The sequence below is a fragment of the Nothobranchius furzeri genome, chromosome 15 (genome assembly GCF_043380555.1).
Source record: "Nothobranchius furzeri strain GRZ-AD chromosome 15, NfurGRZ-RIMD1, whole genome shotgun sequence".
NCBI classification, from domain to species: Eukaryota; Metazoa; Chordata; class Actinopteri; order Cyprinodontiformes; family Nothobranchiidae; genus Nothobranchius; species Nothobranchius furzeri.
The window spans coordinates 56,270,981-56,290,899 of NC_091755.1; the positions used below are offsets into that span (position 1 = coordinate 56,270,981).

General features: G+C 43.0%; 1 protein-coding gene across 1 annotated transcript; it reads right to left on the reverse strand.

Moving 5' to 3' along the window:
• On the reverse strand, positions 1 to 19,228 carry LOC107391173 (cadherin-like protein 26). Its single transcript, XM_015968314.3, has 19 exons — positions 19,131 to 19,228; positions 13,178 to 13,243; positions 12,996 to 13,088; positions 12,760 to 12,906; positions 12,524 to 12,671; positions 12,219 to 12,388; positions 11,995 to 12,123; positions 11,734 to 11,919; positions 11,348 to 11,619; positions 7,190 to 7,335; positions 6,860 to 7,087; positions 6,552 to 6,776; positions 5,966 to 6,081; positions 5,811 to 5,876; positions 1,674 to 1,727; positions 1,379 to 1,480; positions 1,086 to 1,112; positions 896 to 961; positions 1 to 816 (listed from the first exon to the last, which is right to left on the reverse strand). Exons 1-19 carry the CDS (start codon positions 19,152 to 19,154, stop codon positions 574 to 576), a joined length of 2,508 nt encoding a protein of 835 aa, XP_015823800.3. The 5' UTR covers positions 19,155 to 19,228; the 3' UTR covers positions 1 to 573.
• Between the last annotated feature and the right edge of the window lie 691 nt (positions 19,229 to 19,919).

Consider the following 19,919-nt stretch of genomic DNA (forward strand, 5'->3'; position numbering starts at 1 on the left):
TGAATTAAAAATAGTCTGATTTTATTTCCTACCATACCCCAAACAGCCATTTACACTTTCCTTACAAAGATTCGAGTTATTTTTAAACTCCGCCTTGTGAGATGATTAAACTAGTGCTACTGAAAAAAAATTATTCTAAAAACTAAAATAAGGTAATGCAGTTTGAAAATCCTACGATCCAAGTTTCCACATTTCTCTTTTTGTTACACATTTGAAACAATTGTGACATTTCAAAATCCCCATATAGAAAGAAAGTCAACTGTTAAATAGCTCCAGTCCCTCGTGTTTTAGAAACATTATAAAAACATAAACAAAAACAATGAAACACATCCAACCACTGAACAAGGAGTTTTCAGAACCATCAGGGCATGACATGCTCACACATAACAGCACAATGAGGCTGTTGCTACAGAAATCCTTGTCCCATGCACAGATGAAAATACCTGGCTTAAAAGATGTCACACTCAAATCCATAATGTACACAATCTACATAAAGTTAAAAATCCAGGCGCTTCCCCACAAATCCAGGTAAATCAATTTGTATCTTTAATCCGACACTGAAAGAAAAGGGACTCAGTTTTGACAGTCTGTAACCCTGTAGGAGCTGTATGTCTTTTTCACAGCTGAAGCGTTACACATCTCTGCCAAGGTGTTGAACTGCGGCCCTAGATCATCCAGAAAGGACAAGTTTCCATCCAGTTTGTCGAATGTCAGCTCATCCAGTGACTCGCATCTGCTGACCTCCCCCTCATATGCAAACTTAAAAGGACTGTGCTCTTGTCCGTCTGCATCTTCTTGAAATTTTTTAGTAAGAGTCTGTAGAATAAAATAATTAAAAATTAACATTAAGATTAATATTAAGTGCAGTTAATCAGAATTTGTAGTGCTGTCTTACATTTTCCATCAATTCCTTGAGATGGGGATACGATGACAAAGAGCGACTGTACATCGAGCTGGACCGCTAAAAGCAGAGAAAGATATGTGTTCATGATGTATCAAAAGGTGATGAGTGCACTAATGCTTCCTTAACATTAAATTTCTTTGAGTGTACTTTGGTTTTATAAAATGCTATGCAGACTACTTACCTTAACTGTGTGTCTATGGCTTGAATTCTAAACAAAGGGAAACCAAACCACTATTAAATTTAGACCTCTGGCCTTGCTTGACTTTATCTGACAAACAGCACAGCAACAGAATGCTGTTTTCTTTATTCTGTGTCGTGTGTAGTTTTTTATGTCATTGATAATGTAATTGGATAAAAACTATAAAACATTGAGGATTCAAGCAGCCTCTAGTAGTTTTATCAATATGATTTTGATCAACACCAAGTTTAGCATAAAGCTATGATCTAATGTCAGACAACCAAATGAAAACTCACTTTTGATGAACCATTTACATTTCTAGAGGTTCTATTTTTTTGCGTGCCCATGGAGCTCGAACCCCTGCCCGTGCCCATCCTCGTGCTTGTACGTGAGTTTATCTGTTCGGGTAAATACAGCAAAGTTAGTGTAAAACAGTGGTGCACAGGATTAATGTCATGCATCTACATGTGCCTCCTGTTCATTTCACCGTGTGGCTAAATCGATGTTACAAGATATAAAGTAATAGTTTACTTTCAAAGTTATTTGATCAGTTTTTGATTTGAAAGGGTGTTTTAGAAACAAGTTACTCACAATAGTGGTGTTCTGCCTCTCATCATACCACATATCTCGGGCTGTCTCAGTTTTCTAGAAGAGAATAAATTGATCTGTCATGATTGCTGTCTAACAAGCTTAATGTGAGAATTTGCACTCTTAATGTTTGAAACTATAGAGTTATTACAGCATAGATATGTTTCTTTATGGTTTTATATGGTACCTTTTTTTATACTTTATTTTAGTTTTGTTTTTCTATGATTTTAATATTGTTTTTTTTTACTATAAGCTGGACCTTGAATGTGTAATGAAGTCTATCTATCTATCTATCTATCTATCTATCTATCTATCTATCTATCTATCTATCTATCTATCTATCTATCTATCTATCTATCTATCTATCTATCTATCTATCTATCATCTATCTGTCTATCTATCATCTATCTGTCTATCTATCATCTATCTGTCTATCTATCTATCATCTATCTATCTATCTATCTATCTATCTATCTATCTATCTATCTATCTATCTATCTATCTATCTATCATCTATCTATCTATCTATCTATCTATCTATCTATCTATCTATCATCTATCTATCTATCTATCTATCTATCTATCTATCTATCTATCTATCTATCCATCCATCCATCCATCCATCCATCCATCCATCCATCCATCCATCCATCCATCCATCCATCCATCCATCCATCCATCCATCCATCTATCTATCTATCTATCTATCTATCTATCTATCTATCTATCTATCTATCTATCTATCTATCTATCTATCTATCTATCTATCTATCTATCTATCTATCTATCTATCTATCTATCTATCTATCTATCGGGTAACATGTCACTCCTGAAAGCTGCCTGGCTCCAGTAAATGCCCTCTTACAGTTTTTCTCAGTTGCTTTGGTGCATTTCTCACAACAGAATTAAACTTTGCACAACAGTTAGTTCAACCTCCACAACATGTAGTCGTTTTGGCACAACCTAGTGGCGATTTCACATTCATTTCATCTAAAGGCAAATGCCTTTGGACATGAAGCAGCTGAGTAAGTACAAATGTCTAAAGAATGGTCACTTTTGACTTGCTATTCATCACTATCTCCTTGCTTTTATCATGAATGTCACAATTATTTATACTTGTACCGGCTGAATAGTCATCGTCCTTACAACTAATAGTCTTCATTTCATTGCTTGTGTCATTGCACTCAAAACTGTTGAACATCTTGTCAAACAATTTGTACACCCATTTTGAAAGCCCTATTTTTAAGGAGTTTCCATGGAAATCTCCATAAATTACTGTTCTCAGATTAACCTTATCTCACACTAATGAAAATTGTTGTGTGTCCTGGTGACAATCGGACAATGTATGTAATGGTTTGGGATAATGTTAGCTTCCATCACTCTGCTGTAGTCAGGCAGTGTTTTGCAGCACACGACAGGCAGGCAGTGGTTTGCAGCACACGGCAGGATGCTTATGGAGTTTCTTCCTCCTTACACTCCATTCCTAATTCCAATTGAGGAGTTTTTCTCTTCCTGGAGGTGGAAGGTATATGACAAGCATCCACATACCCAAATGGCCCTGCTAGTAGCCATGGATGCAGCTTGTGATGACATCACAGCAGAATCCTGCAGAGGATGGATTCGCCACTCCAGGAGATACTTTCCTCGCTGCATTGCGAGGGATGACATCCGCTGTGATGTAGATGAAAATATGTGGCCAGACAGACAGGAGCGTCTGGATGTGCCAGAAGTTCTCCTGGCACTCACAGAGCACAGACACTTCTGCTTTGCTCCCTTATTTTTTTTTTCCCAAGGCTCTTTTGTCCTGTCTGCTTCAGAGCGCTTCTCTGCACTTCTTCTGGAAATCCCTATTTTTCAGAAATGGATTTAATTAATTGGTCATTCAACACGATTGATAAGATTTTTTCTACGATGAGAACGGAGGAGGGGGCTCCCACTTGCCCGCAAGGGACACTCGCAGCGGGATATATGCTCGATTCCTGGAAGGAGTGGAAGATCGTTTGTCTCTCTCAGCTGTCCATTGAGGACGTCGAAGATATGTGGATATTTGGCCTGATGATCACTGGATTTCTTCTGAGTGGAGTGGGAGGATATCTGGTTTTCTGGAAATTTGGGAAGACGGGAGCGATTGGAGGGCGACCCGCACCCACGGGAAGCACCGCCCGGGTGGAGACCTCACAGACTGGGACGTTACTCGAGGTGAATCCTAAGCTGGACAATGTCTTAGCTGCATTACCTGTGTTAGTGCGCAAAATGGATGTCGTCACAGAGAGGGTCACCGGATGGTGTGGAGATGTTTAATAACCTAATTTGGCTTCACTGAAGGACTGGAATGACCTTTTACAGACTGAAGGCAGAGAGGAAAATTATCTCTGCCTGACCCAAACACAGTCTTGTTATCCAAATCTGACGCCAAGGCAGCCTTGAGCTGCCAACAACAACCTCCACGAAGGAAGGAATGCAGACAGATGCTGTGATACCCCCCCCCCCCCCCCCCCCCCCCCCCGCCTTCAGACTGTGGACTTCTGCCTAGCGAGGTCATCAATCTGCAGGAACTCAAATTAGCTCTGCGCTCCTCCCTCCCTCCTGCGGATACAGCTGGCTGAGCGCTACACATGGCTGCTCGCCCTGGGGAAACAGGATCCCCGCCCCCCACCCCCGCCTCCCTATTGGAGTCTCATGTTGTGAACTGTGATGTTCGTGCTTATATGTTGAGGCATTTTTTTGCATAGTAAAGCTACGCCCTGCTGGGAGTAACTCTGGTATGCCTTTTTTTCCCTCCCCCGATCTATCCTCATGTACTTCCCTTTTCATCTATTAAGGTAGCGCGACTCGTGTTGCGAAGAACCACAGTCACCAATTCTTGTCATGTGTCTTGCCCATGTATGTCTGATCTCTGAATTGTGTGTACTGAAACTCAATTTCATTTCTCTGTATGTCTTGCACATGTGATAGAATTGACAATGAAACGACTTTGACTTTGATGATTTACTGTACCTGTATGTTACAGTACTGTGCAATACTGTATGTACTGTTACATTAACTGTATATTGTTCACATTTGTGCACAGCTCTACCAAAAGGGTGATTTTATGTTTACATGTATTCTACAGTAAGCAAGTGACTGTAGCATATTTTTTCTTTTGCACAATGCTGTAGAATTACAAACACTTCTATACAGTAAAAATGTAAAACGTACGTATTCAGTGTCTCAGTTACGCCCAAAACTCCCATAACATCTACAGTAACTTTACTGCACATTTCAAATGGCTGTACAAGTAGGGCATAGTGCTGTCTTGAGCATTTTCAGGTGTCACCAAATATTCTTGCAATGGAAAACACTGAAATTGTAAACTGTCATAGTGAAAACATGACAAAGCCATTTGACTATCTTGTTCATAAAGATGGTGTCAAGACTTTTCATTTTGATGGCACTGACAGTTTAATTGACATGAATAATTGCTTTTGAGGGGTGGATTATCAATTTTGAGTATGTGACGTGCTTTTGCAGGCTATCCACTAGGTTTTGCAGTTTGCACTAATTGTTTTGAGAAATGCACTAACTGCTGTGCAAATATTAATAGTGTTCTGAGAAACGCACCAAAGCGACTGAGAAAAACTGTAATTGCTAGTCTTGTTGATGGCAATCACAGTGAGAAGCCGTTGGAGTTTAATCTTTAGTTTACATTGGATGTGCTGTGTCATGCCAGACATTTAATGCATCATTAAGTCATTTGAAGATGTCTATGAACTTAGTTTGATATTGTAAAAGCAACATATTTTCATTTATTGTATTGGTTAAAGCTGTGAAGTCTTTCATCAGGGTGATTCTTTTCTTTTCTCACTTTTTTCTTTTCTGTGTGCGTGTGTGTTTCTTAAAATCAAAATGAGAGAGGAGAAAATAAAACATAATTATGTCGGCTGGGTAAAGGAAAAGAGAGTATCACTAAGTACAGCTGCCATTTATTAGTTCACAAGGGAACAACTTTCAAAAATGTTTAAACGTTTCTACACAAAAATATATCTGGATTTTTTTCCCCCCTTGGAAACAACAAGTTTGTCTGCTCTCATCAAAACAACACTTGCAAAACTATAATGTATTAAAATAGAATGAATTAGAAAACGAAAGTATTTTTTTTACCTTCACAGAGCTCTGTTTTATTCCATCTGTCACAGTTCCATCATTTCCTAGGTGAACAGGTTCAGCCTTGTAGAAGTAAGAAAAGGTAGTAATGGTGTTTAGTCAATTATTGTCTCACTCACAAATTTTGCTCAACCACATCACAACTAACTAACCTTGCAGTCAACGCTCATTCCTTCTTCATTGTATTGGATGAGTGACTGATGGCCCTGGTCCTCAAAAGTTTGGAATTCTTTTTTTTTTCTATTGCAAATAAAAACGACCCCCAGTACTGCAGACACAACACAAGGAAACCTTGTTTAGAAACCAAGGTTTTGAATTAATGTGAGTAAGATTTGAAATTACAGTCGCGTCATATATAATATCTTGTTATGTGCATACATGGTGGTGCTGCACAGTGGTTAGCACAGCTGCTGCCCTGCTACAAGAAGGTCTCTGAATCCTGGCCTGGAGTCTCTCTCTTTACTGTCTTTGCAGTTGTGAATTTTAACATCTGAGTTGTACAACATGTTAATAGATGAATAAAATTAATCACCATCCCAACATCTGTTAAATAAGTTGGTTTTCAAAACATTTAATTGCAGAAATGCAGGTGGATAAAAATTAGGCTAAATAATATCACGGCCAAATGTGTTTCGTGTGACATTAGTTGTAGGTTGGAGCATTTGGAAGATTTTTTTGGGTTTTTTTTATCTATATTTTTTGCTTTTGCCATTTGTGTTTCATGATTGCCATACTCACTCAGAAATAAAAGCAGTCCAAGGCTTATTATTCCAATGGCAGCATCACTGACGTTAGTTGAGAGTGGATTTATAGTCCTGACACAAACGTCTCCTCCTCCACAATCACAAACCTCCACCTCCAACGTCTCGTGTCCAATCATATTCTGTTTGTCCTGAATCCGCAGAGGAATGGAGTAATTACCCCTTTCAAGTGACTTCAGGGCAACAAGGCCAGCTTCTTCCCCTGGTAAAGATGTGTGTCAGTGGCTTTTCAAATATCCACTTTTATTTTCAATCAAGAATAATTTAGAGGAGTTTTGGACCAACCATGAGCAGGGTCAAGTTTCCAAAGCCGTTTCAGAGTTTCATCATCCCTCAAGGTGAAGATGAAGGGTCCACTGTATGGCTCTGCATCACTGTCCTTAGCAGACACCATGATCTTTATAACTTTGTTATCACAAAAGATCATACTTGAGTTGACGAGCTTAGGGGTGTTGTCATTGATATCCCTGAGGTGGATCTTGACTGTGCAGGTGCCTGTGGCAGGAGGTGTGCCTTAGAAACCACAGCAAAGGAAAAGTAATTAACATTTATTTATTTATTTGGACATAATGCATTTTTACTGTGGTTACAATATTTATTTGAACCATTTCATACCGTCATCTATAGCAGCAATGACAACTCTGTAAATATTGTCTTTATCAACAAAGGGTGACTCTCTGTCCATTTTCTTGATCGTTGTAACTTGTCCAGTTTTTGCATCAACAGACATCCAACCAGCTGGATCTTCTACCATAACAAATCTAGGCACATGAAAATCACAGTTGCTAACATGAATAATTATTTCAGACAGAAAAAATAAATAAATAAAACAACACAAACTATTTAAGCACGCTTATAATGTTCCACCAAAATAAATTGATCAGAATAAGATAATCTATTAATGTGTAGTCAAACTATAAGTCAGTGGTGTCCAGTCCTGTTCTTTGACAGCAACTATCTTGCATGCTTTATTTGTTTTCCTGCTCCAATACACCTGCTTCAAACGTTTAGCTACCTGTTTGGCAATTTATCATGTCATCCGCTTTCGGCTGCTTATCCGGGATCAGGTCGCGAGGGCAGTAGCAACTAGCTCCTCTCAATGTGGAGGAGCAGCAGATCGACTCCGAGCCCCTCCCGGATGACTGAGCTTCTCACCTTATCTCTAAGGGAGGACCCAGCCACCCTGCAGAGGAAACTAATTTTGGCCACTTGTATCCGCAATCTCATTCTTTCGGTCACTATTAGCTTGTGACCATAGGTGAGGGTTGGAACGTAGATCAACCCATAAATCGAGAGCCTTGCCTTTCAGCTCAGCTCGCATTACTGCAGATGCAGCACCAATCCGCCTATCGATTTCACGCTCCAGTTTTCCCTCACTTGTGAACAAGTCCCCGAGATACTTATACATCTCCACTTGAGGCAGGACCTCATCCCTGACCTGGAGAAGGCATTTTGCCCTTTTCCGACTCACGGCCACGGTCTCGGGTTTAGAGGAGCTGATTCTCAACCCAGCTTTTTCACACTCTGCTGCGAACAGCTCCAGTGAGAGCCAGAGATCATGTTCTGATGAAGCCAACAGGACCCCATCATCTGCAAAAATCAGAGACTCAATACCTTGGCTGTGCCTAGAAATCCTATCCATAATTTATGGACAGAATCGATCACAAAAGGCAGCCTTGGCGGATTCCAACCCTCACTGGAAACGAGCTCAACTTACTGCCAACAATATGGACCAAGCTCTGGCACCGGTCATATAACCTAACCGGACCCAACAGCCTATATCAGAGGGCCTAGTACTGCATATTCTCGAAGTACCCCCAAAAGGGCTTCCTGAAATCCACAAAGTGCATGTAGATTGGTTGGGTAAACTCCCACTCACCTTGTCCAGTGTTCCACGGCAAGGACGAAAACCACATTACTCCTCCTGAATCTGAGGTTCGACCCTCCTCTACAGAACCCCTGAATAGATTTTACTAAGACGGCTCAGGAGTGGGATCCCTCTGTAGTTCGAACACATCCTGCGGCCCCCACCACTCCGGTCTGCCAATACAGTGGAACTGCCCCCCGATGTCCACTCAATACTACAGAGTTGTGTCCGCCAACACAACCATACAACATCCGGAGCCTTAAGGAACTCTGAGCGGATCACATCCATCACGGTGGCCTGGCCACCGAGGAGCTTTTTGACATCAGAACCAGAAATTAGAGAGCCCTACCCAAAGTCCCTGGACTCTGCTTCCTCACTGGAAGATGTGCCGGTGGGATTGAGGAGGACCTCGAGGTGCTCTGCCCACCAATCCACAACGTCCCGAGTCGAGGTCAGCAGCACACCATTCCCCTCCTGAGACGCCGGATAGTGGACCGGAATCTCCTCTAAGCCGTTCCGAGGTTTTGCTCCACGGTCTCACAGGACTCTTCCCATGCCTGGAATTTTGCATCTGTGATCACCCGGACCGCATTCCGCTTAGCCTGCCGGTACCCATCAGCTGCTTCTGGAGTACCACAGGCATTTCACTTTCCCTTCACTTAACTTTCTTCAGGTTGACAGTATCCCTAACTGTCAGTGTGCACCTGCTGTTCAGGGATTGCCACCACAACAGGCAACAACGACCCTGCAGCTGCGGTCAGCCACTATGACTCGGTGCCTCTCAGTGGGGACAACTCCAGAGTGGTAGAACATCCAGCTCCTCTCAAGGAAATTGGTTCTGGAGCAAGAGCCATGCGTGGAGTTGAGTCCGATTATATCTAGTCAGAACCTCTCAACTTCGCACACCAACTCCGGCTCCTTCCCCACCAGACAGGTGACATTCCACGTACCGAGAACGAGCTTTTGTAGCTGAGGATCAGACCGCCAAAGTCTTCGCCTTCGGCTACCAACCATCCCACATTGCACCCAACCCCTTTGGCCTGTAAATCATGCATTCATTAAAATCAGGTATGTCCAAGCAGAGAATCTTCTAAAATATTTTGGATGGTGGCCCTTGAGAACCAAGATTAAACACTGCTGCCTTAAGTTTATTCACAGGTATCATGTCTTCAGTCTGAGCCTTCTACAGCACCAACCAGGCTGCAAACCTTGAGCTTTTATTATATTGCACACACAGAAACACAGACACAAGTTTTATCATGGATCAGGATCTAATCATCAGGAATGGGATGTTCACAATGTGTCAGGATCTGCTCCTACCCCTCTGACTCTTGCTCTCTCCTGCCCCTGATTAGTGATTTATTGGACTCACCTGCCCCTTGTTAACCTGCCCATGTGTTCCTGATTCTTCCCTGTGTATTTATAACTCCCGTTTTGCATGTGTCCCTTGTCGGATCATTGTTGTTGTGTCTCCACCTTGTCTTGCTGCTCCTGCTGTTTCCTCAGTCATTAGATCCGTTTTATGTTAACTGAGCCTGCATTTCTGCCTCCTGGGTCAGCTCCACCACACATGGTCCGCTGCCACCCACAACGCTACGTGACGCAATGATTGGATTAGGTTTGTTCTGGATTGAAAATTTCTGAAACAATTGCAACTATTCATTTTTTGGGCAAAACATTTGAATTATTGCTTGCCATTGGTATGTGAAAAGCCTTTCAAGTAATAGCAAAACCTACTTCAGATAAAGATCCTTTAATGCACCTTTAAAGGGATCTGTAGTAGGTATAAGGTCACTCCTGAGGTAAGTACCAAGTACTGATCGCAGTGTATAGTTTTCTCTGGGTACCTATGGGAGTACGTACCAGGAACATGTGAAAGTGTGTACAGGGTATTTAGTAGTAGTAGTAGTAATATATATATATATATATATATATATATATATATATATATATAATACTTAAGTGTCTAGCCCAGCAGCATTCTCTTGTCTGAGACGGGCTCGAGCTTACAATCTTCCGATTACTGGACAACCTGCTCTACTTTCTGAGCTACTTCTGTCAGCATATATGGCAAGTAAATGGTGAACAAAGTGAGTACATTGTAATTACACTGACCCGTACCTGGTATGGGTGGGCACAGAATTCATACCGTTAAATACAGTGTATCCTCATGCTTCTGTAAATACCCAGCACTTTCCCTGTACATACCCTTGAATATACCTTGTAATTTTCTGTGTACACCCTTTAGAACTGGGTAACATGTCACACCTTGATACCTGTTGGCTCCATTAAAGACCCTTGTAAGTACCAGGCTTGTTTTTGGCAACAGTCTCCAAGGCTGGAAGTTGTGGGACGTTTCATTTCTTCTTATTTAAATTGGACGTGCTGTGTCATGTTTGATGTCTATTGCATCAGTAAGTCATTTGAAGGTGTGTGTGTGTGTGTGTGTGTGTGTGTGTGTGTGTGTGTGTGTGTGTGTGTGTGTGTGTGTGTGTGTGTGTGTGTGTGTGTGTGTGTGTGTGTGTGTGTGTGTGTGTGTGTGGGTCTACAGATCTGAAAGTGTATTATTTTGCCAGTTTCCCTGTCTACAGAATGTGCTTGCGCCAAATTAGAGTTGGCTTAAGGTTGCGCAAATGTTCCTGTCAACAATTATTTTTGATTTAAGCAAATATTAGACCTCATTTTGTGTGTATGCAAGCTATGTTAATGGGTCTGGTGAGTCCCTGGTCTTTAATATGAACGTTACTGCCTTTTTCATTCATACATTAGACACCTGATTTTATCTTTCAACATCTATTAACTTAGATTTTTATCACTTGATCTATCTGTCATACAGACAACCAACCAAATGCATTGACATTATCTCTTCTTCTTGCTTAGAAGACATGCAGCATGTTGAAACATACCTGACATTGGGTGAGTCGATATCCTGAACCTTTGGAGTGTAGAGCACCTGTCCTGGCTCCGACTCTTCTACCTGATACACCTCGTCTGTATATTTTTCAAACACTGGTGCGTCATTGGTATCGAGCATTTTCACTGTAACATTAACTGAATCTGGAGGTGGGAGCAGCTTTGGATCTTTAATCAGTTTATTATCTTTACAAATGGATAAGGGTTCAACATTTTCAGCTCCGATTGTCAGGTTCACCAAAGTATTTTGGTTGTAATTCTTCTCCTAGAAAAACAAACCAGTTGTGATCAGAACAAATGAAATTGCTGTTGAGGGCATGCATTGGATTATTAGTTTGAACTGAGTACATATTTTAGTCAGATGGAGAGCAGCTGTTACCTTGACAACACTCAGAATACACTCATTAGTTTTTGGGTCAGTTCTAAGGCTGTAGATTTCTTCTTCATTGCCACTGATGAAGTAGTACTTGGCCTTCCAGCCATCAGTGTTAGGAGCATCCTTGTCCTCTACTGCAATTCTCAAAATATCATCATGGGTAGTCATTTCCACAGCCTCAACTTCGTACTACGAAGAAATAAAGTCGTTTCAAACATATTCTGAATTCTAGAAACAAAATGTAATAATAACACAAAAACTTACTTGTTTCTGCTTGAACTTTGGAGCGTTATTGTTTTTGTTGACAATATTGAGCGTAATAACTTCAGTGGTGGACAGAGGTGGCTTTCCATGATCACTTGCTTTAACTTTTACTTTAAACTGCTTTGCTTTCTGAAAAAAAAAACATAATTGTTTTAAGGTAAGCCTGGGACTGCATAGCCATGAACCAGCTGTTATTCTGGATTAAATAACATTCTTATCCTTACATCATAGTCAAAACATCCTTTGAAAGTGAGTCGGGCCATTCTGTCATCAATCTGTGTGACATTAATCTTAGGCTCTACCGGGTTCTGAGAAACCACACTTATTGAGACCGTTGAGTTGATTGTTTTCTCCTTATCATTATCTTTAAACTCCATAGATGCTGGCAGGAATCCTTGTACAACCAGAAAAGGTACACATCACACAGGCTGAACAAGAATTGTTATACCCTTTAATAACCCTCACTATTAAAGACGGCTGTTTAAACATCTCTCAATATCATATCAATTTTACAAAGTTGTATACTCACCTTCCTCCATGTTTTCATCCACACTGACCGTTTTGTTAATTCTGGTAAACATCGGTGCATTATCATTTAAGTCTTTTACTTGGACATCAAAAGATAGCTCTCTGTCCATTTTTGTGTTAGTTGCTTTGTCCCAGACATCAAATGTGATCTGTGGATTGAAATACTCAGGTAAAGCATTTTCCACATCGTATTAGGAATTAATTATTAGAAGGATGAATTATCTCATATCAGCTCACGTGATACATCTCTTTCTCCTCTCGATCAACTTTTCTGTGCACAAAGACATCTCCGGTTGCATCATTTATGGAGAACAATTTATCATCAACACCGTCTCCACTTATTACAAACTTATATTCTCTCCCTTGAGTCTTGTCGTTGTGCATCTAAAAGAAACTTTATTAAATTTAGCATATATCATCTTAATGGAAAAGAGGGCTATCAGACTCTGACCAGTTATTATAAAATTTGTTACCGTTGTAATTGTGAATGGGTAATCCACCTCCATGTTCTCCTCTAGGTCAATCGTGGACAGGACCCATCTCCTTTTAGAACGCAGTAAAACATCCTAATGTAGCCCAGATGAGAAATAAACAATTAGTAGATTCTCTATTCAGCAGCAAATATAGAATTTGGTTTAAAATACTAAACATTTACCCGTATAAAACGGTTATTATTGTACTTGCTACCACCCTGGCATTCTCTGATGGCTGCTAATGCAACCTGCATGGAAGAGAAAAACAAAATGGTTTCAATGATGCATTTCTTTCTCACATTTCCTATTTAGGGTGAAGTTGTCCCCACAATTGTTTCCTTTTTCCTCGTATTTTTCTAACTAGTGGTTTTTGCATCACCACAAACAGTCTGAACAAACAACACTTTTAAAAACGTGTAAAAGCTGAAACTATAAAATACATACATTTTTACAACTAAATTGCAACATTTCTTAGTTAATAAACATGATTTACTTGTAGCTCAGTGAACAGGCGTTTTAGGACTGTGATGAAGTCTAGGAATATGTTAAATACTTCAAGCAAACAGAAAATTACTTTATTTATTTATATTCTTAAAGGGAAAGCAAGCAGTTTAAAGGTTCTTCACATTAATGCTTGTAAAAACTGTGACATGGAAAAACAAGAAAATCACAACTCGTAAATTTTGGAAATTGCAAATATTTTCACCTTTTTATGTTTTTGCTTCAAACTATTATAAAAGATGCCGTGGAACCATGCATAATATGCAAGAAAGAACAAACATTGTAGAAAAGAAATGATTTCTTATTGGTTTTCATAGGTAACCATTGTGGAACAAATGTCTCAGATTTTTATTTTAAGACCTATTTGCCTAAAGTTATGCCATCTCTAAGAAAACCTTATAAATTCACCAAAACTCTGAAGAATTATGTAAATTTCTAAAAGTAACTAAAGCAGATACAAGAATGAAGATGATTTTGCAAAAAGATAATGAAAGCCATGTAATTTATTCCAACAGAGAGAAACTTTGAACATACATTTTCAGAAAATGTTGTTTCTGTTTTTGTTTTTTTGTTGTTGGTTTTTTTTTTTTTCAAAACTGTTGACTTCAGTTCTTGTTTAGTTTGCTTGAGGTAAAGATTTTATGTTACTGGCTCAACTACTCAAGCCTAAGCTGATTTCTGCCCACATCCATTTTCTCCTATGAAATCTGAACACTCACTAAGAATGCACAAGTGAAAACAGGTGTTCTAGGAAGACCCGTCAGCGTTTGACTCGATATTGTTGCTGATGTCACACCTTTGACATCAAAGTGCCAAAATACAGGTTCAGTGGTTTTGGTTTATCAGGTTAAAGGAACCGTCACCTTATCATGGTGGAGGAGTGTGAGTGCCCTAATGATCCTAGGAGCTATGTTGTCTGGGGCACTTAGTGCCCCTGGTAGGGTCTCCCATGACAAATTGGTCTTAGGTGAAGGGTGAGACAAAGAACGGTTCGAAGGATCTTTCATGGCGGTTAAAACGAAGAGTCGGAGTACCCGGCCCGGAGGGTTACCGGGGTCCCACCCTGGAGCCAGGCCTGGGGTTGGGGCCCGTGGGCGAGCGCCTGGTGGCCGGGCTTTCGCCCATGGGGCCCGGCCGGGCCCAGCCCGAACCGGATACATGGGCTCATCCAACTGTGGACCCACCACCCGCAGGAGGAACATGAAGGGTCCGGTGCAATGCGAATCGGGTGGCAGACCAAGGCGGGAGCCTTGGCGGTCCAATCCCCGGACAAGAAAACTAGTTTTTGGGACATGGAACGTCACCTCGCTGGCGGGGAAGGAGCCGGAGCTTGTGGCAGAGGTTGAGCGGTACCGGCTAGATATAGTCGGACTCACCTCGACACATTGCATTGGCTCTGGAACCCGAGACCTGGAGAGGGGTTGGACACTCTACTTTGCTGGAGTTGCTCTGGGTGAGAGGCGGAGGGCTGGGGTTGGCTTTTTGTTAGCCCCGAGACTCTCTGCCTGTGTGTTGGGGTTTACCCCGGGGGACAAGAGGGTAGCTTCCTTGCGCCTTCGGGTCGGGGAACGGGTCCTGACTGTTGTTTGTGCTTATGGGCCAAATATCAGTTCAGAGTACCCACCCTTTTTGGAGTCCCTGGGACGAGTGCTAGATAGTGCTCCATCAGGGGACTCCATTGTCCTGCTGGGGGACTTCAATGCTCACGTGGGAAATGACAGCTTGACCTGGAGGGGTGTGATTGGGAGGAACGGCCCACCTAATCTGAACTCGAGCGGTGTTTTGTTATTGGACTTCTGTGCAAGCCGCAGTTTGGCCATAACGAACATCATGTTCGAACATAAGGATGCCCACCGGTACACTTGGTACCAGGGCAGCCTAGGTCACAGGTCGATGATAGATTTTGTAGTCGTATCATCTGACCAGCGGCCGTATGTTTTGGACACCCGAGTGAAGAGAGGGGCGGAGCTGTCAACTGATAACCACCTGGTGGTGAGTTGGATCAGATGGCAAGGGAACATGCCGCGTAGACCTGGCAGACCCAAACGCATAGTGAGGGTCTGCTGGGAACGCCTGGCAGAAGAACCTGTCAAGACGGTCTTCAACTCCCACCTCCGGCAGAGCTTTGACCACGTCCCGAGAGCAGTGGGGGACATTGAGTCCGAGTGGGCCTTGTTCCACTCTGCGATTGTCGAGGCGGCTGTTGCTAGCTGTGGTCGTAAGGTGGCCGGTGCCAGTCGTGGTGGCAACCCCCGTACCCGCTGGTGGACACCAGAGGTTCGGGGAGCCCTCAGGCTGAAGAAGGAGGCCTACAGGGCGTGGCTGGTCTGTGGGTCTCCGGAGGCAGCAGACAGGTACCGGGTAGCCAAGCGGGGTGCAGCAGTGGCAGTTGCCGAGGCAAAATCTCGGGCGTGGGAGGAGTTTGGTGAGGCCATGGAGAAAGACTATCGATCGGCTCCAAAGAGGTTCTGGCAAACTGTCCGGCGCCTCAGGAGAGGAAGGAAGCAACTCGCTCACACTGTTTACAGTGGGGATGGGGAGCTGCTGACGTCAACTGAGGCTATAGTCGGACGGTGGAAGGAATACTTTGAGGAGCTCCTCAATCCCACCAATGCGCATTCCGAGGAGGAACCAGAGCTGGGAGGCCTGGGGATGGACTGTCCGATCTCGGGGGCAGAAGTTGCTGAGGTAGTCAAACAACTACACAGCGGCGGAGCCCCGGGGGCGGATGAGGTTCGTCCTGGGTATCTCAAGGCTATGGATGTTGTAGGGCTGTCATGGTTGACACGTCTCTACAACATTGCGTGGTCATCGGGGGCAGTTCCTAGGGAGTGGCAGACCGGGGTGGTGGTCCCCATCTTTAAGAAGGGTGACCTGAGGGTGTGTGCCAACTATAGGGGGATCACACTCCTCAGCCTCCCTGGAAAGGTCTACGCCAAGGTACTGGAGAGGAGGGTCAGATCGATAGTTGAATCTCAGATAGAGGAGGAGCAATGTGGTTTTCGTCCTGGCCGTGGAACTGTGGACCAGCTCTATACCCTTGCAAGGGTGATGGAGGGGGCATGGGAGTTTGCCCAACCAATCCACATGTGCTTTGTGGATTTGGAGAAGGCTTATGACCGTGTCCCCAGGGGCACCCTGTGGGGGACGCTCCAGGAGTATGGGGTGGGTGGCTTTCTGTTAAGGGCCATTCAGTCCCTTTACCAGAGGAGCGTGAGTTTGGTCCGCATAGCCGGTAGTAAGTCGGACCTGTTCCCAGTGAGGGTTGGACTCCGCCAGGGCTGCCCTTTGTCACCGGTTCTGTTCATCACTTTTATGGACAGAATTTCTAGACGCAGCCATGGTGTGGAGTGTGTCGAGTTTGGTGGCAGGAGAATCTCGTCTCTGCTTTTTTGCGGATGATGTGGTCCTCCTAGCTTCATCCAGCTCTGACCTTCAGCTCTTGCTGGGTAGGTTCGCGGCCGAATGTGAAGCGGCTGGGATGAGGATCAGCACCTCCAAATCTGAGACCATGGTTCTCGACCGGAAAAGGGTGGCTTGCCACCTCCGGGTCGGGGGAGAGGTCCTACCTCAAGTGGAGGAGTTTAAGTATCTCGGGGTCTTGTTCACGAGTGAGGGTAGGAGGGATCGGGAGATCGACAGGCGGATTGGTTCGGCGTCTGCAGTGATGCGGACGCTGAGCCGATCTGTCGTGGGGAAGAGGGAGCTGAGCCACAAAGCCAGGCTCTCGATTTACCGGTCGATCTACGTCCCAATCCTCACCTATGGTCATGAGCTTTGGGTAATGACCGAAAGAACGAGATCGCGGATACAAGCGGCCGAAATGAGTTTCCTCCGTAGGGTGGCCGGGCTCAGCCTTAGAGATAGGGTGAGGAGCTCGGACATTCGGGAGGGACTCGGAGTAGAACCGCTGCTCCTCCGGATCGAAAGGAGCCAGTTGAGGTGGTTTGGGCATCTGGTCAGGATGCCTCCTGGACGCCTCCCCGGGGAGGTGTTTCGGGCATTTCCTGCCGGCAGAAGGCCCCCGGGTCGACCCAGGACACGTTGGAGAGGTTACATCTCCAATCTGGTCCGGGAACGCCTTGGGGTCCTGCCGGAGGAGCTGGTGGACAAGGCCGGGGAGAGGACGGCTTGGAGCTCCCTAATTGGGATGCTGCCCCCGCGACCCGGACCCGGATAAGCGGAGGAAGACGAAGACGAAGGTTAAAGGAGTGAAGGCCACCATATGTGTGGTGATTTTATTTTCTACCCCAGTGTGAAATGTTTTACTGAATTATTGGTCCAGAACATTAACATATGCATTAGTTTCTGCCTTCACCCCACAGAAATGTCAACCTCACTGTGCCCGCCCCTTACACTCTACACAGACTATTTTTGGGCTGTCTAAACGGTATTTCCTATTTCCATTGCTGTTTTTAATACTACTGTTTTTGTAATATTATTGTTTTTGTTTTGTTTGATTTTGCTTATTGTATGTAACGCAGGAGGAGTCCAATCATTTTGTCACTTATTTCATGCTATGTGAGCAGAAAATAGCAATAAAGTTTTGAATCTTTTGAATCATAAAGCAGTAAATGAAAATAAAGTAAAATGTTTTAAAAAACTATTTGTAACAAAGACCTTCTGCCCCATTTAACTGCTTGATGTATTTTAACTAAATTATTTTTGACCAACAAGAATCAGTTCCTAAATGTAATAACTACAAACAGGGGTGGACTGGGACCAAAATTTGGCCCTGGCATTTTTATGTTCCGTCGGCCCTCGGCAGGGGAGGTTGCTGCTTGCGACTCGTCTATCCCGCCAAATGTGGGGGGAGGGACGGCATGTTGTGTGTGCTGCTCGCAGACTTGTCTCTATAACCGCACATGAGATGGGGGCTTGGTTTGGGACAGCCCAAGCTGGGCAAGTGGCCCACTTGGCTAATCGGCCCACCGGGACAGTGCCAGAATGCCAGATAGGCCAGTCTACCCCTGACTACAAACGCTTTCATAAGAAGGCCTGTCAACTCCTTTAATAAGTCAGTCTAAAAACTGTGGCCATTTTGCAACATTGCTACATAGATAGCATAACAAGGTGGCTTCAAATCAAGTCTAATTCAGCTTCTCTTTATTATTATTATTATTATTATTATTATTATTATTATTATTAGTATTAGTATCATTTAACCCTTTGATGCATAATGGTCACTACAGTGGACAGGTACTCAAAATTGTATTTTATTTAGTTTTTTGCAATTAAGCCCAGCTGTTGAAGACTTTGTTGCATTTGAGCCCCCCCTCCATTTGGACTTCAGTAAGTCAAGCCAATATATTTCATGTTCAGAATGCACGCTGTCCACTGAGGTGGACATGTAATCTATTATTTGTAAATTATTAAATGTTACAAAAATATTTGTTAAAATTTGATTCATTCACATCTAAAAATAAATGAAAAAAAATGTTAAAAATGAATGATGGTTGAAGATTTCATAATTCATGCATCAAAGGGTTAATTAAACAGGTTCATTGTTTTTCCTTTCTGTTCCCATATTTTAAATAAAAGAGATTAATCAGTTAATGACACCAACGATACTGTTACATAAATGTTATTTGCTTAGACAACAATACAAAGAATGGGGATTCTAAAAACACGTACCAGCAGAAGCAGGAAAGTCCTCATTGCTGCTTGCTATCCAGGACAGGAACTCAATGATGGAGCAAGATTCGGTTTAGCTTAGACCTGGCAGAGACACGCCCACTTTGTCTGCAGGGCAAGCTATTGGCTGAATATACAGTAAACAAAGAGTTATTTGTATATGCACCAGTGAGGTGGAGCCAGATGTGTCAAAGATAATACTTCCTTCTACACTACTTTAGGCATAAAACACTGATGGATTAGGTACGTTTGAGGTCAAACAGTTGAAGCCACTCACTTAGCTCTAAGTGCTCTTATCACCACTGGCACCACTGCAGCTTGTATTTTCAGTATTTCTGTACTTCCTCTTTCAGTATTTTGTCATGATCCACTGGTTTTGCTTAAGTTTGTTTAGTTTCTCAGCTTCTAGATCAGTGGAACTCTCTCCTGGTCCTGGAGAGCCGACATCCAGCATGTTTTCCTTGTTTCTACTTCAATACACCTAATTCAGTGGTTGATTCGCCTGTTCAGCAGCTTGCCGAGTTTTCCAGAAGCTTGTTAATAACCTTCTGATTGAAAACAGGTGTGTTGAAGCACAGTTAGAACAAAAACATGCTGGATACCGGCTCCCCAGGATCAGGAGTGAGTATCACTGTTCTAGGGTCGGGGAGGCCTGCCCCATTCACATGCACTTATCACACATCACTATCATCTGTTGGTCATCACAAAAACATGGGACGAATGATAAATGACCTGCACCTGTATAGCCAGAAAACTCCAAAGCACTAAACACTCAATTCCTTCACACAT

Excerpts from the sequence above, each read along its gene's own strand:
- LOC107391173 (XM_015968314.3), bottom strand. The coding sequence starts at position 19,154 with ATGAGGACTTTCCTGCTTCTGCTG. Across the intron at positions 13,089-13,177 it reads ATAATAACCGTTTTATACGG|GATGTTTTACTGCGTTCTAA; the intron begins GTAAATGTTTAG and ends GGGCTACATTAG. Across the intron at positions 6,777-6,859 it reads GAAACTTGACCCTGCTCATG|GGGAAGAAGCTGGCCTTGTT; the intron begins GTTGGTCCAAAA and ends CATCTTTACCAG.